The sequence below is a fragment of the Diorhabda carinulata genome, chromosome X, assembly GCF_026250575.1.
Source record: "Diorhabda carinulata isolate Delta chromosome X, icDioCari1.1, whole genome shotgun sequence".
NCBI classification, from domain to species: Eukaryota; Metazoa; Arthropoda; class Insecta; order Coleoptera; family Chrysomelidae; genus Diorhabda; species Diorhabda carinulata.
In genome coordinates this window covers 55,228,458-55,247,216 of record NC_079472.1, presented here as the reverse complement: position 1 = coordinate 55,247,216, position 18,759 = coordinate 55,228,458, and the positions used below count along the sequence as shown (strand labels likewise).

Below are 18,759 nucleotides of genomic sequence, written 5' to 3'. Positions count from 1 at the left end.
TATTTCAGAAGCCCATCAACTGATATTTTCATTAAAATACATATTCTGGAAATTTTATGTAAATACACAGTTTTACGCAAAAACCAGTCATCTGCCAACTCTCCAAATGGGTTTTTTCTAGCATGGAATATTAAGTTTAGTGTAGAAAAACGTCAACTGGCGTCACTTGATGTGTTTCGTCAGTAAATTTTAGTTTCGTCTCGAGGTAACACTGGTTATTATCGCTTGACCTGTTGCATCACTGTTTTTATGTATTTGTTTACGCCATTATATAGTTAAGGTGATATCAGACGGTTTACTTTTCGGTTCATTCGGATGAAAGATTACTCAAGTGAATGTTCTTTTTTCTTCATTCCACGCTCACAAGACACAAACAAAATGACAAAAAAATGAACTTTATTTGTCGTCAAAAGAACTCTCCTTGTGTTCATACGTTTCATTTTTAGATTTCTCCTTCATTCGGAGTGCGAGTGATTGATGCCGAAATTCAACATTGCTGGATTGGTTCACTAATAAATTCATTTATCACTTTTGATTCATTTAATGCCTAGACGTTTCATTCTCAATGAAAGATGGTGAAAGAAAGGCAGAAATGAATGAAAAGTGAACCGTCTGATATCACCTTTAGTTGCTGTTTAGAGGTCACGGACGTAATATATTGTTGTGTAACATTGTTTTACAAAAATGTTTTCCTGATGAGATTGTTTGTAAATGCTCACGGAAATGCAGTTTATCCATTAATAATGACACAAAAATACAGATATGGAATACTTTCTACTCAATCGATTTTAGGAACCAACAGGATTTATATTTGTAAACTTTGATTGAGGTTAAAGAAATTAAACGTAGAACGAAATAAGTAACAGATTGCTCTGCTGATACAAGTGAAAATCAAGCCTCTAAAACAAGAAATATTTCTTTTCAGTACAATGTTAAGGGCAATAGGGAATTTCTTTCTGTTGCAAGACTGACTAGTCTATTAGTTGAAAATAAAACAGCTACTGACATGAGAGGCGAAAGCCGCAGCGGAAATGCCATCAAAGGTGACATTTATGTTACTATCCATAACCACATTTCTTGATTTGAGGTCAGAGAAACCCACTATGGGATCAAGAAGAAACAATACTTATATGCAGCACTCAGTATTGAAACAATGTATGAAATGTTCCAAATTGAATATCCTGAATTGGAAGATAAAGTCAAATATAGTTTTTACTACAGGTATTTTAAAGAAATCATTTGAACGGCCACAGGTTGATGTATACAGCCAGTGTGAGTATTTCAAATCCCCACTAAGAGACAAGTGTTTAAGCGAGAATTTTAAACGTACCATAGCAGCTGAACAAATAATTCTACAACAAGACTTGACCAAAAACAAGGATGAAGAAACAGTAGTACTTTATTTTAACCAAATGCAAAACCTTCCGCTACCAAACATTCTAGTACAGGAAATATTTTACATGTGTCAGCTCTGGCTGAATGTCTTTTGTGTTCATGATATGAAGACAAATAATGCAGGCATGTATACTTACAATGAAGGTGAGGTGTGCTCTATGTTATTGAACTATTTACAAAATAATGATCCTGTCGGACTGAAACACATCGATCTTTTCAGTGATCAGAGCAAAACAAAAACCAATGTGTCGTGCGTTTTTTTATGAATCTGTGTGATAGGGGAATGTTTAAGTCTGTGACCCATTACTTTCCAGTAAGGGGACTACATGAAGACAATTGAACTTTTGAATCAAAGAGAACAACGACTGCTTACTGGTATATCAGAAAAGTCGTATCGAGTATATGAAATTAATAAGCGTAGTCTAAAAACTAGTTTCAGAACGATTGATGCGCATCAGGATAATGCTCCTTATCATACTCTTACTATAAACTATCTTAACTTTGATAACAGGATTTTAAATTGCATGTTTTTTATCACCACTGTCAAGGAAGTTACGTTGTCGACTATGTATTAGAGACGACGGAACATTGACGCCATGAGAATAGGAAATTGAAGATATTTCAAAACAATGCTGAATTATTTTAACGGATTTACTAGTGTACAGAGTTCAAAGAAAAATACAATAAAAAAAATTGATAGTATTTTTTGTAATTATCTTAAGTATCAGCAGCACGACCCTCGTATATATATTTTATCAGAAAAATATTTTTGATTAGTTTTCACAAAAGGTGTTTCATCATAAGATTCGAAAGGATCTATGATACAATTCAAAGAGCTACAGGTTTTACTTTTTAAGTTGATAGACTACTTAAGGATTATAAAAATGTGATGTAGATTTAGAAGACCACAATAGGTTTGTGAAAATTGCAGAGATAGGTCACAAGCCACCTTAGTAAAATCTATCTATATAATAGTAATCCAACAGCTTCCGATCCTCTACAAGGTCCAGATTTGTCCATCTTTGGATTATTGCTAGCACATTTAGAGGTATGCTTCCAAGCATACTGAGGATGCTCGGCTCAATACAGAAGAGAGCAGTTCGACTTATAGGCGATCCAGAGTTGACCAGAAGCTTGGACAACTAAGAGCATAGACCTGACTCTGTTTTACCAATACTACCACATCAAATGCTCTTCCGAGCTGTCCAACATAATCCCGTCTAGAACAGTTTTTACAAGACGTGGCTCATAAGCACCGAGTTCGTTTGTAGATACCCAAAACCCAATTTATCGGGACTCATTTCTGTGGAATCAGCTACCAAGGCACGTCTTTCCCGAGCACTAAGCCTACAGATGTTCAAGATCAATATCTAAAGGCAACTCGGGTGTAGTTTTAGTTGGAAATGCAAATAGTACAAACTTCAAAATATATGTACCAAGAATAGAAACATTTATAATTTATAATGAAATTACAAACCCTTGATTGCACTGACATATTATGAAACACCTTCAGGAGAAACCATGTTTTGATTTGTTTTTTGATAATGGTTAGTTTATTCTACTTTGATTCTAAAATAAGTAGCTATATATTTTGAGTCTTTTGATTCATTGCCGATCAAAAAGCATGGAAAACCTTTTAATCGATTATCGGACATAAGCTACTTAGCTGTAGATACTATTTTGCGAAAAATATTTCCAACAAGCGGAACATTCTGCAATATAAACAATTTTACGATATACGGGTGGAATATGGTTTATTAATTCTAGTTGTTTTGTCTCTCATGATCAAACCAATGTATGGTGTTGAATTTTATGAATGCAAAAATTATTGGAACGGATATAACTATTTAGCTGGAATAACTAATTTTATGATTAAATAATTAACAAGATTGGTTATTCTACGACGTAGAGATCGACGCTAGGTCTCCCGCGCATGACTTCTTAGTAACAACAACGAATCGGGAACAAAATATGTAACAACACGAAAAATTTTACAAATTCAAAACCACACAAACAATTAAAGTAATTTGAATACCAGGTAATGAGCTATGTTTATTTTTGATTAACGTTAAAATTTACAAACAAATGTTGAACGTTGATGGAGTTCTATATGCTAATTGTTTGGTTTTATCAAAAAATATATTTTGCCCAATAATATTTTCTTCTCGTCCGCCAGGTTCGTTCTCAAATATTCCACATTTGGTACATTATTTCTCACTGAAAACACATCAATTTTGTCAAACTTTACTTACTACTAATTTTGCTTAAATAGTGCTCAAAATTTTGTTGAATTTGTCGTATTTTAACTCTAATTTTTGAGCCAGACAATTGAAATTGATAAGAAGATAACATTGATAAAAATGGAGGAGTGAAAACCGCTTAATACGAAGACGCAAAGTCATTTCTTACCTCTACTGTACTCTTACTATCAAAATGTATACTTTCAATCCCCCATACATTAATTTTGTCGGACCAATTCAAGCAAAATTATACTGTCCTGTACCCTTATCCCTAATAGTTGTCATATTGAGATCTCGACGATAACTAATTGTTGGAGTCAAGAAAGTCTAATTCGTCGACACTCAAGGCGATTCACGAAAAATGATCCAGAGTTTGTTGCTGCGGTACTGGAGAACCCAGTGTTTATAGCAGATCCAACAATCGCTCTCCTTTCAAAAAGTCTAGAATGTGGATTGGCTTAAATTGCCAGAGATATTCGTCTTCTATTTCGAGGTGTAGAGCTCTGGACTTAATTAGTGTTTCACACTTCGAGAGAATGTGGATAGTGATTCCGTCGTCTGTGCAACAAAACTTGCACACCGCATTATCTGCTAAGCCTAGTATATTCAGGTGTTTGTTAAAGCGACAGTGCCCCGATAGGTCTCCTGTAGTATTCGTAGATTCTTCTTATCTAGGTCCATACGTTCAGCAGATCTACTCTGGTTATAGTTTCCCAAAAGAGTAATTGCCTCTCTGAGTCCCTGTAGGTTGCCCTAATAATTGGTTTTGTTTGTATCTACCTTCTTTTCAACTGCTTTTTCCATTATTCAGTAGCTGATACCACAGAAGGGTTCGGGTCCCATGAAGGGCTTGTCTCCCTCGGCCTTAGCGAGCTTATCAACTATTTCAATTCCCTTCGCTCCGGTGTGTCCCGGAATCCATTCCAATGCTTCAAATCCAAACGAGTTTGGATTTTAAGATATTGGAACTTAGAGCTCTAATTGCATAGATTTATGCTTGAAAAATGCGTGGTGCGCTCCCCAGGATTTCAGAGTGCTAGATTCTGTGCCCGCACACTTCTAATCTAGTTCCGTCTGCTGTTTTTGATCCGATTTAATGGCATTTCTGTTCATTTCCTGTATGGTATTTTTGATCATATTTGCTTTCACAGCTTATTATTGAGGTGAAGTTTTTCTCAAAGTTTAAATTTTACGTTGTAGCATCCTGAGGCATGACTCAGGGCTGGTCTTTTTTTAGGAGCGGATTTTCTTTGATGATTACGTCTCGGAACATTCCAAGTGATGTTTTCTCAGCTACGCTTTCCAGTACTATATGAAGAGGTGGAAGATTTAGAATCACTCCTAGTGCAGCTGAAGGGCAAGATTTCATGGCTCCACTTGCACATGAGCAAGCCAGTCTTTGCACCTTTGAGAGATTGTTCCTCATGGTATGCAGACTAGTTCTAGTACCCCAAACCACTGTCCCATATGTGATGATTCCTCTCTGCGAAGTTTATACACACCATCAGAGAATTTTTGGCTTTGTGGATTATCTCTTTTTCATGTTTGTTCCAGAGAAGTTTACTGTGTAGTGTGAATTTCCGTTATTTTCTTCTATTTTCCTCCACTCGATTACTTGCCCGTCTAGCTTGATAAGCTTAAGGATGAGTTTTTTCCTATTAGAGATGGAAAATTTTTTAACAAAATGGCTTACTCGAGAGAAAATAGAATCGGATAAGCATGCACCGAGGCCCCAAGATACAATTTTCAAGAGTTAAGATACAAAACAATGAAGTCTTTCTTAATTCGTGACACTATATTTAGAAAATGGAGAATTGGGAGTGAAACTTTTGATCGCAATTGTATAGGCAATAGTACCTGTTAACTTGATGGTTTTGGATCAACTGGATCAAGGATAAGAAACATTGACCCAAGAGCTAAAATATGACAAACCGGTTAGTAGTATTTTGGAAATTTTGACTTCAAGCTTGGAGGACCAGTTTGTATATTTCTTCGAAAATAAGGCAGCAACATTGGATCAGTTTATTTTAAATGATTTGGTAATTTTCACAAAATAGTACAGTTTTCTAAAAAAAAACTCACAATCAATAATTTTATATGCTTAATGATTGAACCCATCAAATATATTACAAACAAATAGTTAAATATCAACATTTTGAATATAATACAAAAATAATGCCTCAATGTAAGATGAAATATCTTATATTATAAAAATATCTACGATACAAATCGTTATCCATATAATAGTTATAATTTTCAAAGACAGTTTTCTAATATTACCACTACCGCTTTGCACTATGAATCGACCTCTTGGAGAAGTCGACCACTGATGAAGGTCGGAAAGTTCACCAAAACCATGTTGATTCTTGGTTTGAATCAAGCATTCATATACTGAGTCAGGAAACAGGTTGGTTAATTTGTAACGCTGAGTTCTCTCACTATTTGCTGGATTATAAGTTTGAGCAGGCTTCACTACGACGTCATGCCAATGTCCAGGGTGATGGTATGAAGCATTGGACTGTAAAAAGTCGATCGTTGTTAATAGTTCATAACACAGTAATTTAATAGAATAAATAGAATTGGAATATAAGGCCGAAATTTGGATCATGGAGTTTTTTAGAGCTTTATACTAACGTATTTTGTCATTATGATTTTTCGAGACGAAACGAGATATTCTTTGAAATAATTTAGGCGATATTAAGACCATATTTCTTTCTATGCGGTTAGAATCTCGTTTCCTTTTCCTTTTTTTTATTGCATCCTTAGAAAACAAAATGCTATGAGCTCGCTCATTGATAAAGACCATGAAGCTGGTCCTGTTTCATGCAAAGGTGAGTTCGCCTATATTTTCTATTCAAATTATGATTTTATGTCTTGTTTTCATTAGTTGGTTACATTATGGTTCAACTGTTTTTATACAGACAATTTCTTAGAAGGCCTCTTTATTTGCTTACGGCATATTAGAATTGTTGTTCGATATAAATAGACGATAGTTCTGCTGTCAATAAATAATGGTATGTCATAGTGATCACATCGGAATAATAAAATGTAAGCGGTGTATTTAAATGAATAAGTATGTTAAGAATTGGATAGGTGTTTAGTTATAATAAATAGTTTAGTAGATAGTGAATAGTATATTGATAAATTCCATATAGTAGATACTGATATGATCGTCGGGTAGCATCAAGTTGATAGTGATCCTGCTTTAACATCTGGCAATTAACCTATAGAAGACCCATTGGAGTTTTTAAGTGAATTTTCTGATTTCATCGTCGAATCGACAAATAAAAATCGAGTTTCTTGACTGTAGCTGGAACTAGAAAGAACAATTTAACACCTAGAGAAATGGTAATGTATCAAGTTCATCGAAATACAATAACCAAAATAACAAGGAGAAGTTCGAGACTTTGAAAAAGATTTGTGAAACTGGCACATTTGAATGTATAGACAAAATAGAGCAATACAGCTATAAATTCTACTTAAATTATTTGGGTTTTTTCGATTAATTATAGCTTTTTCGTTTTTAGTAATTTTTATGAAAAAAAGTAGGACGCCGTCTAGTCGGCGTACGACTACTGGGCTAAACACAACAAAATAACCTACAATAACAACAAAACGCGAGCAATATTTATACCTTACACAAAGACAACACCACCCAGACTAAAAATACATGACAAAAACAACATCTTCGACAATGACATAAAGCATCTAGGACTCACAATTGACACAGGGCAGCTGTGGTTGGAATATGTCAAAACAAATCGTAAAAAAAGCTGATATTGGCCATACATTGCTCATCAATGCTGGACGAGACTGGGGACGAAAACCCACGATACTGGAAGACATATACGAAAGGTGAAACCAATGCTTCTATATGGAGTGGAGATTTGGGGCAACACAGAAGAATCGCGAAACAGCTAGAGGCGGCGAAGAGACCATTCTTGCTAGTCATAACCAAGGCGTATAAGACTGCGCCAAGATCTGGGTCCAGGTACTGACAAAAACAAATAAACCCTACAAAACCTGAAAATCCGAACGACCCATTTACCCCATCCAACCCGCAGAACTATTACACAAATAAACAATAATAGTTATCCAGACATAGGCATGTACTCAGATACAAGCAACGAAGACAATAACAAAACAATCGATATATATGTTTATAGATGTTTTTGATATTAGGTCCCTTCTATTTCAAAATTAGTATTTTCTAATAATTTTTAAAAGATAGAAATAAATTGACGTTCCGACTTAACTTCAGTCTTTATTAAAATATAATATTGACCCTGACAATTTGTGTATTTATATCACCTACATCATGAATATCGAAATAACAATGAAAGAGAAAGAAAAAGTTTTTTTGACAAGAAAAATGAATTTTTCCTTAGTCTTAAAATTATTTGTAGTTTTATTATAATTATCAAAATTCACAAAATATAGCAATAGAGCTATAAATTTTACCTAAATTATTTAGGTTTATTTTATTAATTATAGCTTTTTCGTTTTTATGAATGTGAACCATTACTAAAAATTCTTTTTTTCGTGTATTCCATTCCAAAAATTTGTGAATCTTTATAATTGAATTTATGTTTTTTTTTTGATATTTCATAGTTCGTTAATGCAGTTTTAATTTTTTATCGTCCTGATGACCTTTTAGTCTATTTTCTGAATACTGAGATGTCAGCCCTATATAGACAACGTCACAATTAGTACAAGGCACTTAATATATAATAAGACTTCTTTTGTTTTTTGGTGTTTTAGATTTTAATTTAGTGAAATATTGGGATAATGTATTATTTTATGACTTATACTAAGATCATATTTATTAAAATAATTCGATAATTGTTGGGAAAGTCCTTATATATATGGTAAGAAAAAATGTTTCATGATTTGATGAAACGTTTGTGTTTTGCTTTTTAATTGATTGCAGAATCTTTTTATCCTTTTCATGATTTAGGTAATCTATTCATTAATATAAATACGCAAATTGTCAGTGTCAATATCATATTTTGATAAAGACTGAAAGAAGTCGAAACGTCAAAATTTTTATCTATCTTTGAAAAATTATTAAAAAAACTAATTCTGGAACTTATTTTTAAACTTATTTTGAACTTAAACTACTTCTTAAACAGAAGAGACCTAACACTAAAAACATACATCAAAGTGGACTTACTTTAATATATTTCCGAGCTTTCGAATACTTATGTATATATCGTCTGGAAATAATTGAGATTTTCGAGGAAAATATATTAAAGTTAGTCCACTTTGTTGTTTCATTGCCCAATAAGAAACCGCTTATATATATATATATATATATATATATATATATATATATATATATAGTACTTTTATTTTGAAATAAACTTGTCTGTTGATGTTTTTAATGGTGAATTTAGGAAACCACCACTGACATCGAAAATCCGCCATGTTGTTTCCACTGAATAACTACTAATCATTTAGTTGTTATTCAGTTATTCATTTTTTCTCAGGGTATGTTCTGGGTAGGTTGTACGAGTATTTTGCAAGGAGGTAATTTTGAACATCTAATTCATTAGTTTTTTGAAAGTTGTTCCATAGATTGCGACAATCTAATATTACTAGGAAACATAAATTAACTTTCAAATGATGTTACACTCACTATTTATAAAGAATTTGGCAGTTGGTGCAGGCTGGTTAGGTTAGGTGCAGGGCTGGACTGTGTCGTACATTGTGATATGAATTTTTCATAGAAATTTTCCTTCCCCCAGGTAAATTTGACATATATTCATATTTTTCTATATCGATTAAATTACTTACCATGATTCTCCTGTACAGTATCCTGACTTCGATGATGGGGAATACAGATTGTACCACCCATTTTAAATCATATTCGTGTGGATTAGAATATGGGCCACTGATGATTTTTGCTGGTCCCGGTTTTCCTGATAGTTCCATATATCGTTTATCTCTTCCTATTGAATTCGATACCGTACAACTGTAGTTTCCAAAATCTGATGATTGAACGTTTCGAATTGTCAAAGTGTGAGTATTGCCGTTTTTAGACATAGTTCGGCGGTCTGTAGGCTGAAGAATGAAAGAATCTTGGTACCATGTTACCTAAAAAAGTGATACATGAGTACAGTTCACATATTTAAAGTCGAACGGTCATCACTAGTCACTAATAGATGAGAAAAAAAGTTATACAATTAAATCGTCGATGTGAATGATTGATTATTGGAAAGAATAAAGTAAGGAATTGTCATAATTAAATAAACGTATTTAGAAATGAGGCCGTCAACGCAAAAATGGCCTAACCAACAATTTCCCTATATTGAAGTTCAGTACTTAAACTAATTCAGTAGTGTCAATATTTCGATGCAAAAATGACCTAATCTCAGTTTATCATTTAACTAAGAGATGACGCCACTAAATATCTTTTTCCATAGCAGTAACATCTTGTGACAAAAACACAAAAGCGGCCTAACCTGGTTAAACCATATTTGCACACCAGCAACTGTAATTTAGCGGGATATGTTGACAGTGGCATTACTCCATTTATAAGACAATATACCTGCAAATAGTTATCGCCAGATTTGAATTTGAGTATTTTGTATTCTCTTTACGCTGAAAATCCAGCATCGAAGTTTATTTTTAGCAAAGAATTTAATGAACAATTTAACCTGAGTTTCCATCCCCATTCATACAAAAAGTGTGATGCATTTAAATTAAAATTAAAGCGGCTGATAATGATTAAAAAACAAGACTTGAACAAAAAGAAACTTGCATTTGCTCATGGCAAATGCTGCAAGAGAAGGCTTAAAAAAAGATATAGATAATGAAGATGTATGTGTAATTTGTTTCGATCTTATGAAAGCACTTCCAGCCCCTGTTATTAGCACAGGAATTTGTTATTGTAAGCTTCAACTCTGGACATACTGCTTAGGTGTTCATAATATGAAAAATGAAGAAATGTACATGTTTTGGTGGGATGAAACTATAACATCCAGAGGTCCTCAAGAAATAGCTTCCTGTCTATTGTATTTCTTAAAAAATGCAAACATCTTATAATGTACTCCGATCAATGTGGAGGGCAAAATAGGAATATCAAGATGGCTCTTTTCTGTCAGTTTATTGTTTCCAGTTCTACTGAATATGGTATTTATAAAATTGACCACAAATTTTTTATGAGCGAACATACATGTCATGGAATCAGGATTTTAGTTTAATGGAAAAACAGAAACGGTTCTTCTGGAAGCAAGTTATTTTAGCGGCTATAAAGAGTAAACCATTCAAAATAATTTCTATGACAACAGATTCATTTTTTCTTGCAAATCTCTAGAAAAAAATATTTCGAATCGTAAACTTTGTGGAGATAAAGGCAAAGTGCATCCTTTGAAATTTTATTTTTAATATTCTAATAATAATGATGTTCTTTTCCGTGAAGTTGACCTTAAAAAGAGGAATTTTATTATCACTGAAGATCTTGAAGTTTTATATCCTACTACTCACCCAATTAGTGAAAAAATTGGTTGTTGTTATGTGATGCAATACTTTTATTTGAAAGGCCTGAATCCCTGAAATAGATTCTACTCTGGGTGAGACTGCTTCTTCGTTATCAATAATAAAATATTAGGTAGCAGATTTTAAACAAGGCTGTACGACCTGCGAAGATCAGCATAGCAGTGGTCGACCAAATTAGGTGATGACTTCAGAAATGTTGAAGAAAATACACGAAGTGGTACTGGATGATTGTCGACTGGAAGTGCGCCAGCTAGCAAACATAGAAGTCATTTTAAAAACTGCATATGAACTGAAAATTTGGACATGAGAAAGCTGTGCGCAAGTTGGGTGCAGCGTTTGCTCACAATTGAACAAAAACAGCGCTGTGAAGATATTTGGCAATGTTCGTGGGTTCACTTTTTCACACTAGAAACAAAGGTTCAATCAAGAAAATGGACTGAGAGACAGAGAGAAATGTTTTATTGTCAAAAAATTGTTACAATTTATAGACAAAAGCTTGTAAAAACTAAAAAAGGAAAAACCGGCTCCAAAGAAGGCAAATACCGTTCAATCTACAGGCAAGGTCATGGCGTCGGTTTTTTTGAATGCATGTGAGAGAAGAAATCAAGCAAAAACTGCCGCATTAGGCTAAGAAGAAAGTGTAATTTCATCAAGACAATACACCAGCTCACACATCCGTTATTATAATATCCAAAACTTAAATTTGATTTGACACTTCATACACCCTATTTGCGAGATTTAGCCCCCTATTTTTTTTCTGACCCCAAACTTGAAATTGGCTCGGTGGTTGAAGATTTTCCAACAATGAAGTCGTAATGTCGGCAGTTAATGACTATTTTGAGCAGCTTGACGATTCTTATTATAAAAAAAGTATCGAACTTATTGAACATCGCTGGAGAAGTGTATAGAGCTAAAGGAGATTACGTCGAAAAATAAATATGTGCCCGTGCTCAAAGTTCTGTTCTAGCTGGATTTCGCGTCTATTTAGTTAAAACAATTGTATAGTATTGTGAGTAAGTCCATCTATATCATATATGCGACCCTTCGCTTATCTAATGCCAGGTGTCTCTATCCATATCTACCCAAGTCCGTCTTGCAAGCAGATCGTTCAGAGAGACGCGAAAGTAACACCAAGAATGGGTTCTGGGTCCATCGGCGGGTTCACCGAACCAAATCTGGCGAGTGAGTTGGCCTCATCGTTGCCTTTGTTGCCCGAGTGACCGGTTACCTAAACGACTGGATTTTGCAGCTATCACTTACCAGATTTTGTAGGAGTTTCTTGCGCTACAATATTAGTCTAGAGTACACATTTTCGGCCGTTATAGCTTGTATCTGAGCAGATTGAGATTAGTGTGTTCCTGTGGCGTCGATTGAGTATTGCACGTCCACATTCCATCATAGTGATTAACTCGGCTAGGAAGACGGTAGCGTATTCCCCAAGCAAGTTCATGAAGTAAAGATTGTTCTCAAATAATATGAATTGACGTCTATTAAGCCTAATTTACGTTTATTGTTATTTGATGTTGATCGATGTCTTATGATGTCTATTCACGTCAATTCTTGTCATTTGAGATAATTTGTCCACTAGAAGCACATGGTTGATTTGCTTAATTTTTTTCTAATAATGCCTTAAATTTCTTTCATTTTGGTACATGCAGGAATTACATGTAAATAACCGGAGCTTGGTAGATGTTACCAATGAGGAGATATCGCTGCTATAATCATACAGAAGGACGGATGGGTAGAAGGACGAACAGAGAGATAAACAGACGGACGAACAAAACGCTAAAACGTGTAATTAAGGGACACACTTAGTGTGAACTTACATTACAGCCATTTAATATGTATCCACCATAATATTCTTCTCTTAGCACATTTCAAATTTTGGTGAATGATAAGTTGGTTAGAATCCACCATAATTTAAAACTTACTAAAAATTTACACCTCTGTTTATGGAGAATTTTATATACCTTATACTTATAAGTACAAAAACTAATTTCTTAGGATATGAATACGTTTAGGTACCTACACTACCTGATGGTTCTTTGCATTACGATGATTGAAGGGTGTTACTTCATTCAAAAAAAGTACACATTTAGATCGCAAAATTTTTCAAAACAATCAAAAAAAATCTTCTGGAAAACACTTTTATTTTATTTATTACTAAATTACTGGATAAATCGGCTCACCTATGTGATATTGTATATTTTTATCTTCTCGAGTAATTAAGTTGCTTACCGTCAGTCTCTGAAGACGATAACTTGATTATCGAAACGCGCGGCAGACTGTGTGATTGTGAGTGTTGTTGTAAACAGTGTATTCAGTATCCTCATGTAAGGAAGAATGAATAACGTTATGGTAAAAGACCATTATTCATGGCATATCGAAGAAACAAATTAAGAAGAAATCGAGGGGACTAGTTAAAAATGGAGAAATCAGATATTACAAGGATGAAACATTCTCTAAGAGGAGAAATAGAGATTTTAGTCCAAATTAGAAACCCTTACGTTTAGACAAGTTCCGAAGTTCATCAGAGACCACATGAATGCCGTACATCGAGGAAATTGTAGAATCACATCTTGTGCCTTATATATCAAACTCATTTTTTCGTAATGAATACACAATGTAGCCACATTTAAGTTCATAATGATGACAGAAAGTCTATTCGTTGTTTTGACTTCCTAGATATATAATCAATTTGAATTTGTCGGCAGGCCAGATTGAAAATAAAAAAAATGAACTGAATTTTTATAAAATTTTATTTATTAAATTATATAAATATAAAATATACAGTTGTTAAAAATCATATCAAAGTTATAAAGGATGGTAGGTAACTATGTTGAGCTCAAGGATCTTCTCTTGTTTTTGAAAAGCTCATTGATGTCAGGTATCATATTCGTTGTAGTTACTTTGAGAATTGATTGGAGAAGTTCATTCGTAAGTCTTGTTCTTAAGTTTTGTTCTTATTTATTTTCATGACGGAAAACATCTGTTCACATAAATAGGTGCCAAACATGCAGAGAATGCGTACTGCATGCCTTTTTTGATTCCGGGTAATTATCCAAACTCTTGAAATATTGTATATAAAATGTATGAGCCTTATTCTCATTGAATTTTTCATTCATAATACTGTCCGATTTAATATCTATCAATACCATTTGCTATTGAACTGGTGCCTGTGAAGCTTCAAAATTGAATGGATTGTTGAAAATTGAGAATTCCATTCCATTCCTTCATTTTGTGAAAGTGGAACGATGGTTTCACAGTAACTTTATAATCAGATCAGTCAAGTGTTTATTCATATCTACCAAAAAGGCACAATCAATCCTCCAGTCTTATTTCTAAGACCTTTTATATAAGTTTAAGTTTTTAAATCGTTAATTTTAGGTCTCTAATTAGTTTTTTCAATAATTTTTGAAGATATATTCCGATAAAAACCGAAAGTGATCGAAATGATAAAATTTTCCTCTATCTCAAAAAATTATCAAAAAAACTAATTTTATAACAGAAGAGACCTAAAATCAAGGCGATTTAAAAACAAATTTTATGGTAAAATGTGACTCTCTTCAAATTAAATACGATACTATTTTTTGAGGCGGACACTGCGTATAATAATTAACTCAAACTTCACAAAGAAATGCTGTTCTTTGTTGAAAATCTACATTAATCTTTCTATATTCTCATTGGATGAATGCAAAAGTTGATATAACTCAACTTCGTTTCTACCAGTCCCCATAGCATTTCACGATTCCTTACATTTATTACTTTATAATTGGGGACAAGTTGTCGAAATAAACTCGTAAGTTATTCAACTTGTTCGAAATTCTAGAATATATCAAAACTAAAATGAAACGAGAACGATTCTAACTCTAAAATGTATTTCAATTAGTATACGGCAGACATAGACAGAAAGCGATATTATTGAAACGAAAATGGAAGTAATGGAATTATAAGTCTGTAAAATTAAACATCTAAGAAGATTGAAGTTGTAATTGCCTAGAAATGTTGGAAGGAATGGCAGGAAGGTATGGAGCTTAACGTTTATAACTGAACGGCAATTTCCATTCCATTTCAGGAGTATTATAATTATTTGCCAGAAAGTTTATATATTGATTTATTAGGTGGAAGTGGTCGAGACGTAATGATAATTTATTTGTATATATGAGGACTTACTATTCCTTTTTTTCTAATGTATGGTGTTTCGTCGAGTGGTGAATAAAACTACGGAAGTGAAAGCAATCGGACTATATGTAAGTAATTGGGCGTTATCTAACTACGAGGATATATTGACAAATTCTTAGCCTACTATAGAACCAAACAAAATTTCATTGTCAAAATATTTTATTACTCAACATATTCTCCTCTCAATTGGATATATTTATTACAGTGAACCTGCAACGTCTCTAGACCTTTAAAAAAATGTTTCTTCTTGCTCTGGAAACCAGACCTCCACAACTTTTATTACCCCCTCGTTGGAAGAAACTGTACCTTTTAAACTTTTTTTTAGTTGAGGAACGGGATGATAGTCGGACGGAGCCAAATCTGGTGAATAAGTGGGGCGTTTTAGTAATTCGAACTCTAAATCACGAATTTTTTGCATGGCAACATGAGATTTGTGTGCAGGGGCGTTATCCTGCAAAAACAAAACACCTTTGGATAGCTTTCCACGTCTTTTTTCTTTAATTTTTTCCCGTAGTGTGGTCAGTAATGTCGAATAGTAATCTCCAGTTATTGTTCCACCTCTATACAAAAAATCAATCATGATTACTCCATGGCAATCCTAAAAAACTGAAGCAAGAACTTTACCAGTAGATTTTTGGACACGAAACTTCTTAGGTCTTGGAGAACCAGAGTGTCGCCATTCCATCGATTGTTGCTTTGTTTCTGAATCGTAGAAATGTACCCAAGTCTCATCCATAGTAACAATTCGGCTTAAGAAGTCTTCATCGTTTACAAATCGAGCACAGATCGAACCCTTGCAAGCTTTTGGTCAACATTCAAACATTTGGGAATCCATTTTGCAGCAATTCTTCTCATGTCTAAATTGACGTGAAATATATGAAGAACGCGTTCGTATGAAATATTCAGTGCTTCAGATATCCGTTTCAGCCCAATTCGACGGTCTGATAAAATCATGTTATGAGCTGCATCGATATTATCGGGGACTGACACAGAAACTGGCCTTCCCGATCGGTCATCATCTTCAATGGAAAATTGAAGCTTGCAGTCTAATTTTTCACGGTCGCATACGAAGAACTTTAATCATCAAGGGTATTAAACATATCTTCGTAAATCTGTTTACCTCTTAACCCTTTTAAATACAGATACTTGATGATGGCTCGATACTCCAATTTATTGCGTAACACTAGTTCATTTTTTTGACGTCAAACTTTACACTGACACTTCTAATAATTTATTGTTCGTTGCTATGGTAACGTATTTTGTTTATGCATGGAACTGGTCTAGGCTAACTAGATATAAATACATCCTCGTACAAAGTATGGCTGTTTCAAACTAATTCATAACTATTATCGACGTAGCTCTAGAATCAGAATAAATGACTAGGAGTTTATGGAAAAATCATGAGAAAACGATTATATAATAATACGATAAGTTTATTGTTGATTCTGTTAAATGTTAATTTTTATTTTGAGGGTTACTGCTTTATTTTTGAATCAAAAATAAAAAACTATCAAAAACTTAACCATTTATTGACGTCAAAATTATAACACATACATTTTTAAAGATCTAAGTAACAATCTTTTATATATGAAGACAAATCATGCATGGTCGCCTTTTTTTCGGAATAACTGGACAAACAACTACCGTTTTGTTTGCCAATAGTGATAGAAAAAATCAGGGAAACCTATTGCAGAAGACGAATCATTCTCCACCACGACAATACGAGCTTTCCCATATCAGTTCAAAGAAAAACGTTTTTTAAAAGTCAAAATGTCGATTATTATTTCGCATCCAATGATTTCTTCTTATTTCCGTAGATCAACAATAAATTGCGAGGTGAACGTTTTTCTTTATCTGAAGAAGCGGTTAAAATCACATGCTTTGGATTCACCTCAATCGGAATGGAAGAAATGCAAAACTGAATTGATATTAATGGAGAAAAACAATAATGTCATATCCAAATACAAGCATTGTCACACTCTTCTGATCCGCATTTAAGAAAAAAATGTGGTGTGTATATAAATGTGGATTATACCTAAATACAAAGAATCGTTTATATTCGTTTGAATAACTGTATCGATAATTTTCACACAAATCTCCACACTATATAGTTGACGATGTATTGTTCTTATAAATAACTGAAACAAATATAATTTATTGCTGAATTAATCTACTTTTTTGACACATTCTAGTAGTTTAAATTAGAAATTAGGTATTCTGGTTGTCACTTTTGATACGATCTCTTTTTATCTTGAGAATTTGATTGAACAGTACCCTCAAAGCTTTCGTGAATTTTTCTTTGATGTAAATTTATTTCATAATTATTTTTAATGCTTTCTCCTTCATAACTTTATTTCTCATTTCCTAATTGAAAACTCTACATTATTATTCATCTACATAATGCCCTAAACGCTTTCAAAGATTTCATTAAACCGTAGCTTATTATAATAACCAAGAAGTTTGACAAGGGAAAAACGAAGGCTACTGCTTTCTTCAGTTTCCGATGGGCTATAAAGAAACTGGTGAATTAACTGTAACGTTTTTATTATTAATTTACTTTCTTTCTATTGGAGTGTTTTTCATTATTAAATCTGCCACCTTTTAATCCCACTCCTTGAATTTCTCGTTCATTTGATTGTTCATCGTTGTCATCTGATAGATATCTGATTGTATCTTCTTGTTCATCGTTCTCATCTTTTTGTCGTCGATATCCGATTGTAGATATTAGATTTCATTTTCGATGTCAGCGGTAATGTCGGTTATCAAAGATAAAATTTCGGCAGAAATCGTCCTTCATTGTAGAAATCTTGTCGTCAATATTGGCCGAAATATCGTCTTTCATGTTGGATATATTGACAAAAATATCGTTTTTCAAAATCGAAAACTATATCAAGGTGAAGGAGTCGTCTTTCAATAGATAAGTTTCTGGATGAAATCCGTAGCTTCCAAGTGTCACTTTGAGTCTTTCTATACATTCACTCTTCTTACCGGATGTTTCCAACTGACTATTCTCTAGTTCGGCTTTCAGTTCCGTCACTTTTAGAACACATAGTCTCTTAGCCATGCTTATGTCACTATTTATTTACAGTACCCCACACCTGACACCAAAATATAAAGTTCCTTATTTATATGATTTCTATTCGTGAGATGAATTAATAGAGACTGTCTTTTACGTTCTTAATTCATCTAAACACTAAACACTACACAAAATTATAATAATTTACTTATCACTATCACTTAACTAACTTCATTTATTCAAATTCTTCGATTGCTTTCTAATTTGTTCTGATCGCTACATTATGAACTGAACTAACTTCGCTTACAAAAATCTTTTATATACCTAAATAAGAATCTACAAAGTTCTAGAACAGAATAAAACACAACAAATAAATAAATAGACTTTCCTAGAAATTATTTTAAAGAAATATTCCAAATAAACCGT

The 18,759-nt window shown here is 33.4% G+C and overlaps 1 protein-coding gene across 1 annotated transcript in view; it reads right to left on the bottom strand.

Moving 5' to 3' along the window:
- Positions 1 to 2,925: 2,925 nt before the first annotated feature.
- Positions 2,926 to 18,759, bottom strand: part of LOC130902027 (opioid-binding protein/cell adhesion molecule-like) — a 312,350-nt gene continuing 296,516 nt past the window's right edge. The window contains exons 7-8 of the mRNA XM_057813826.1: positions 9,432 to 9,731; positions 2,926 to 6,153 (exon numbers count right to left, since the gene is read on the bottom strand). Of these exons, the coding sequence (XP_057669809.1) occupies positions 5,836 to 6,153; positions 9,432 to 9,731 (618 nt within the window). The 3' untranslated portion in view covers positions 2,926 to 5,835. The remainder of the gene's footprint in view (positions 6,154 to 9,431; positions 9,732 to 18,759) is intronic.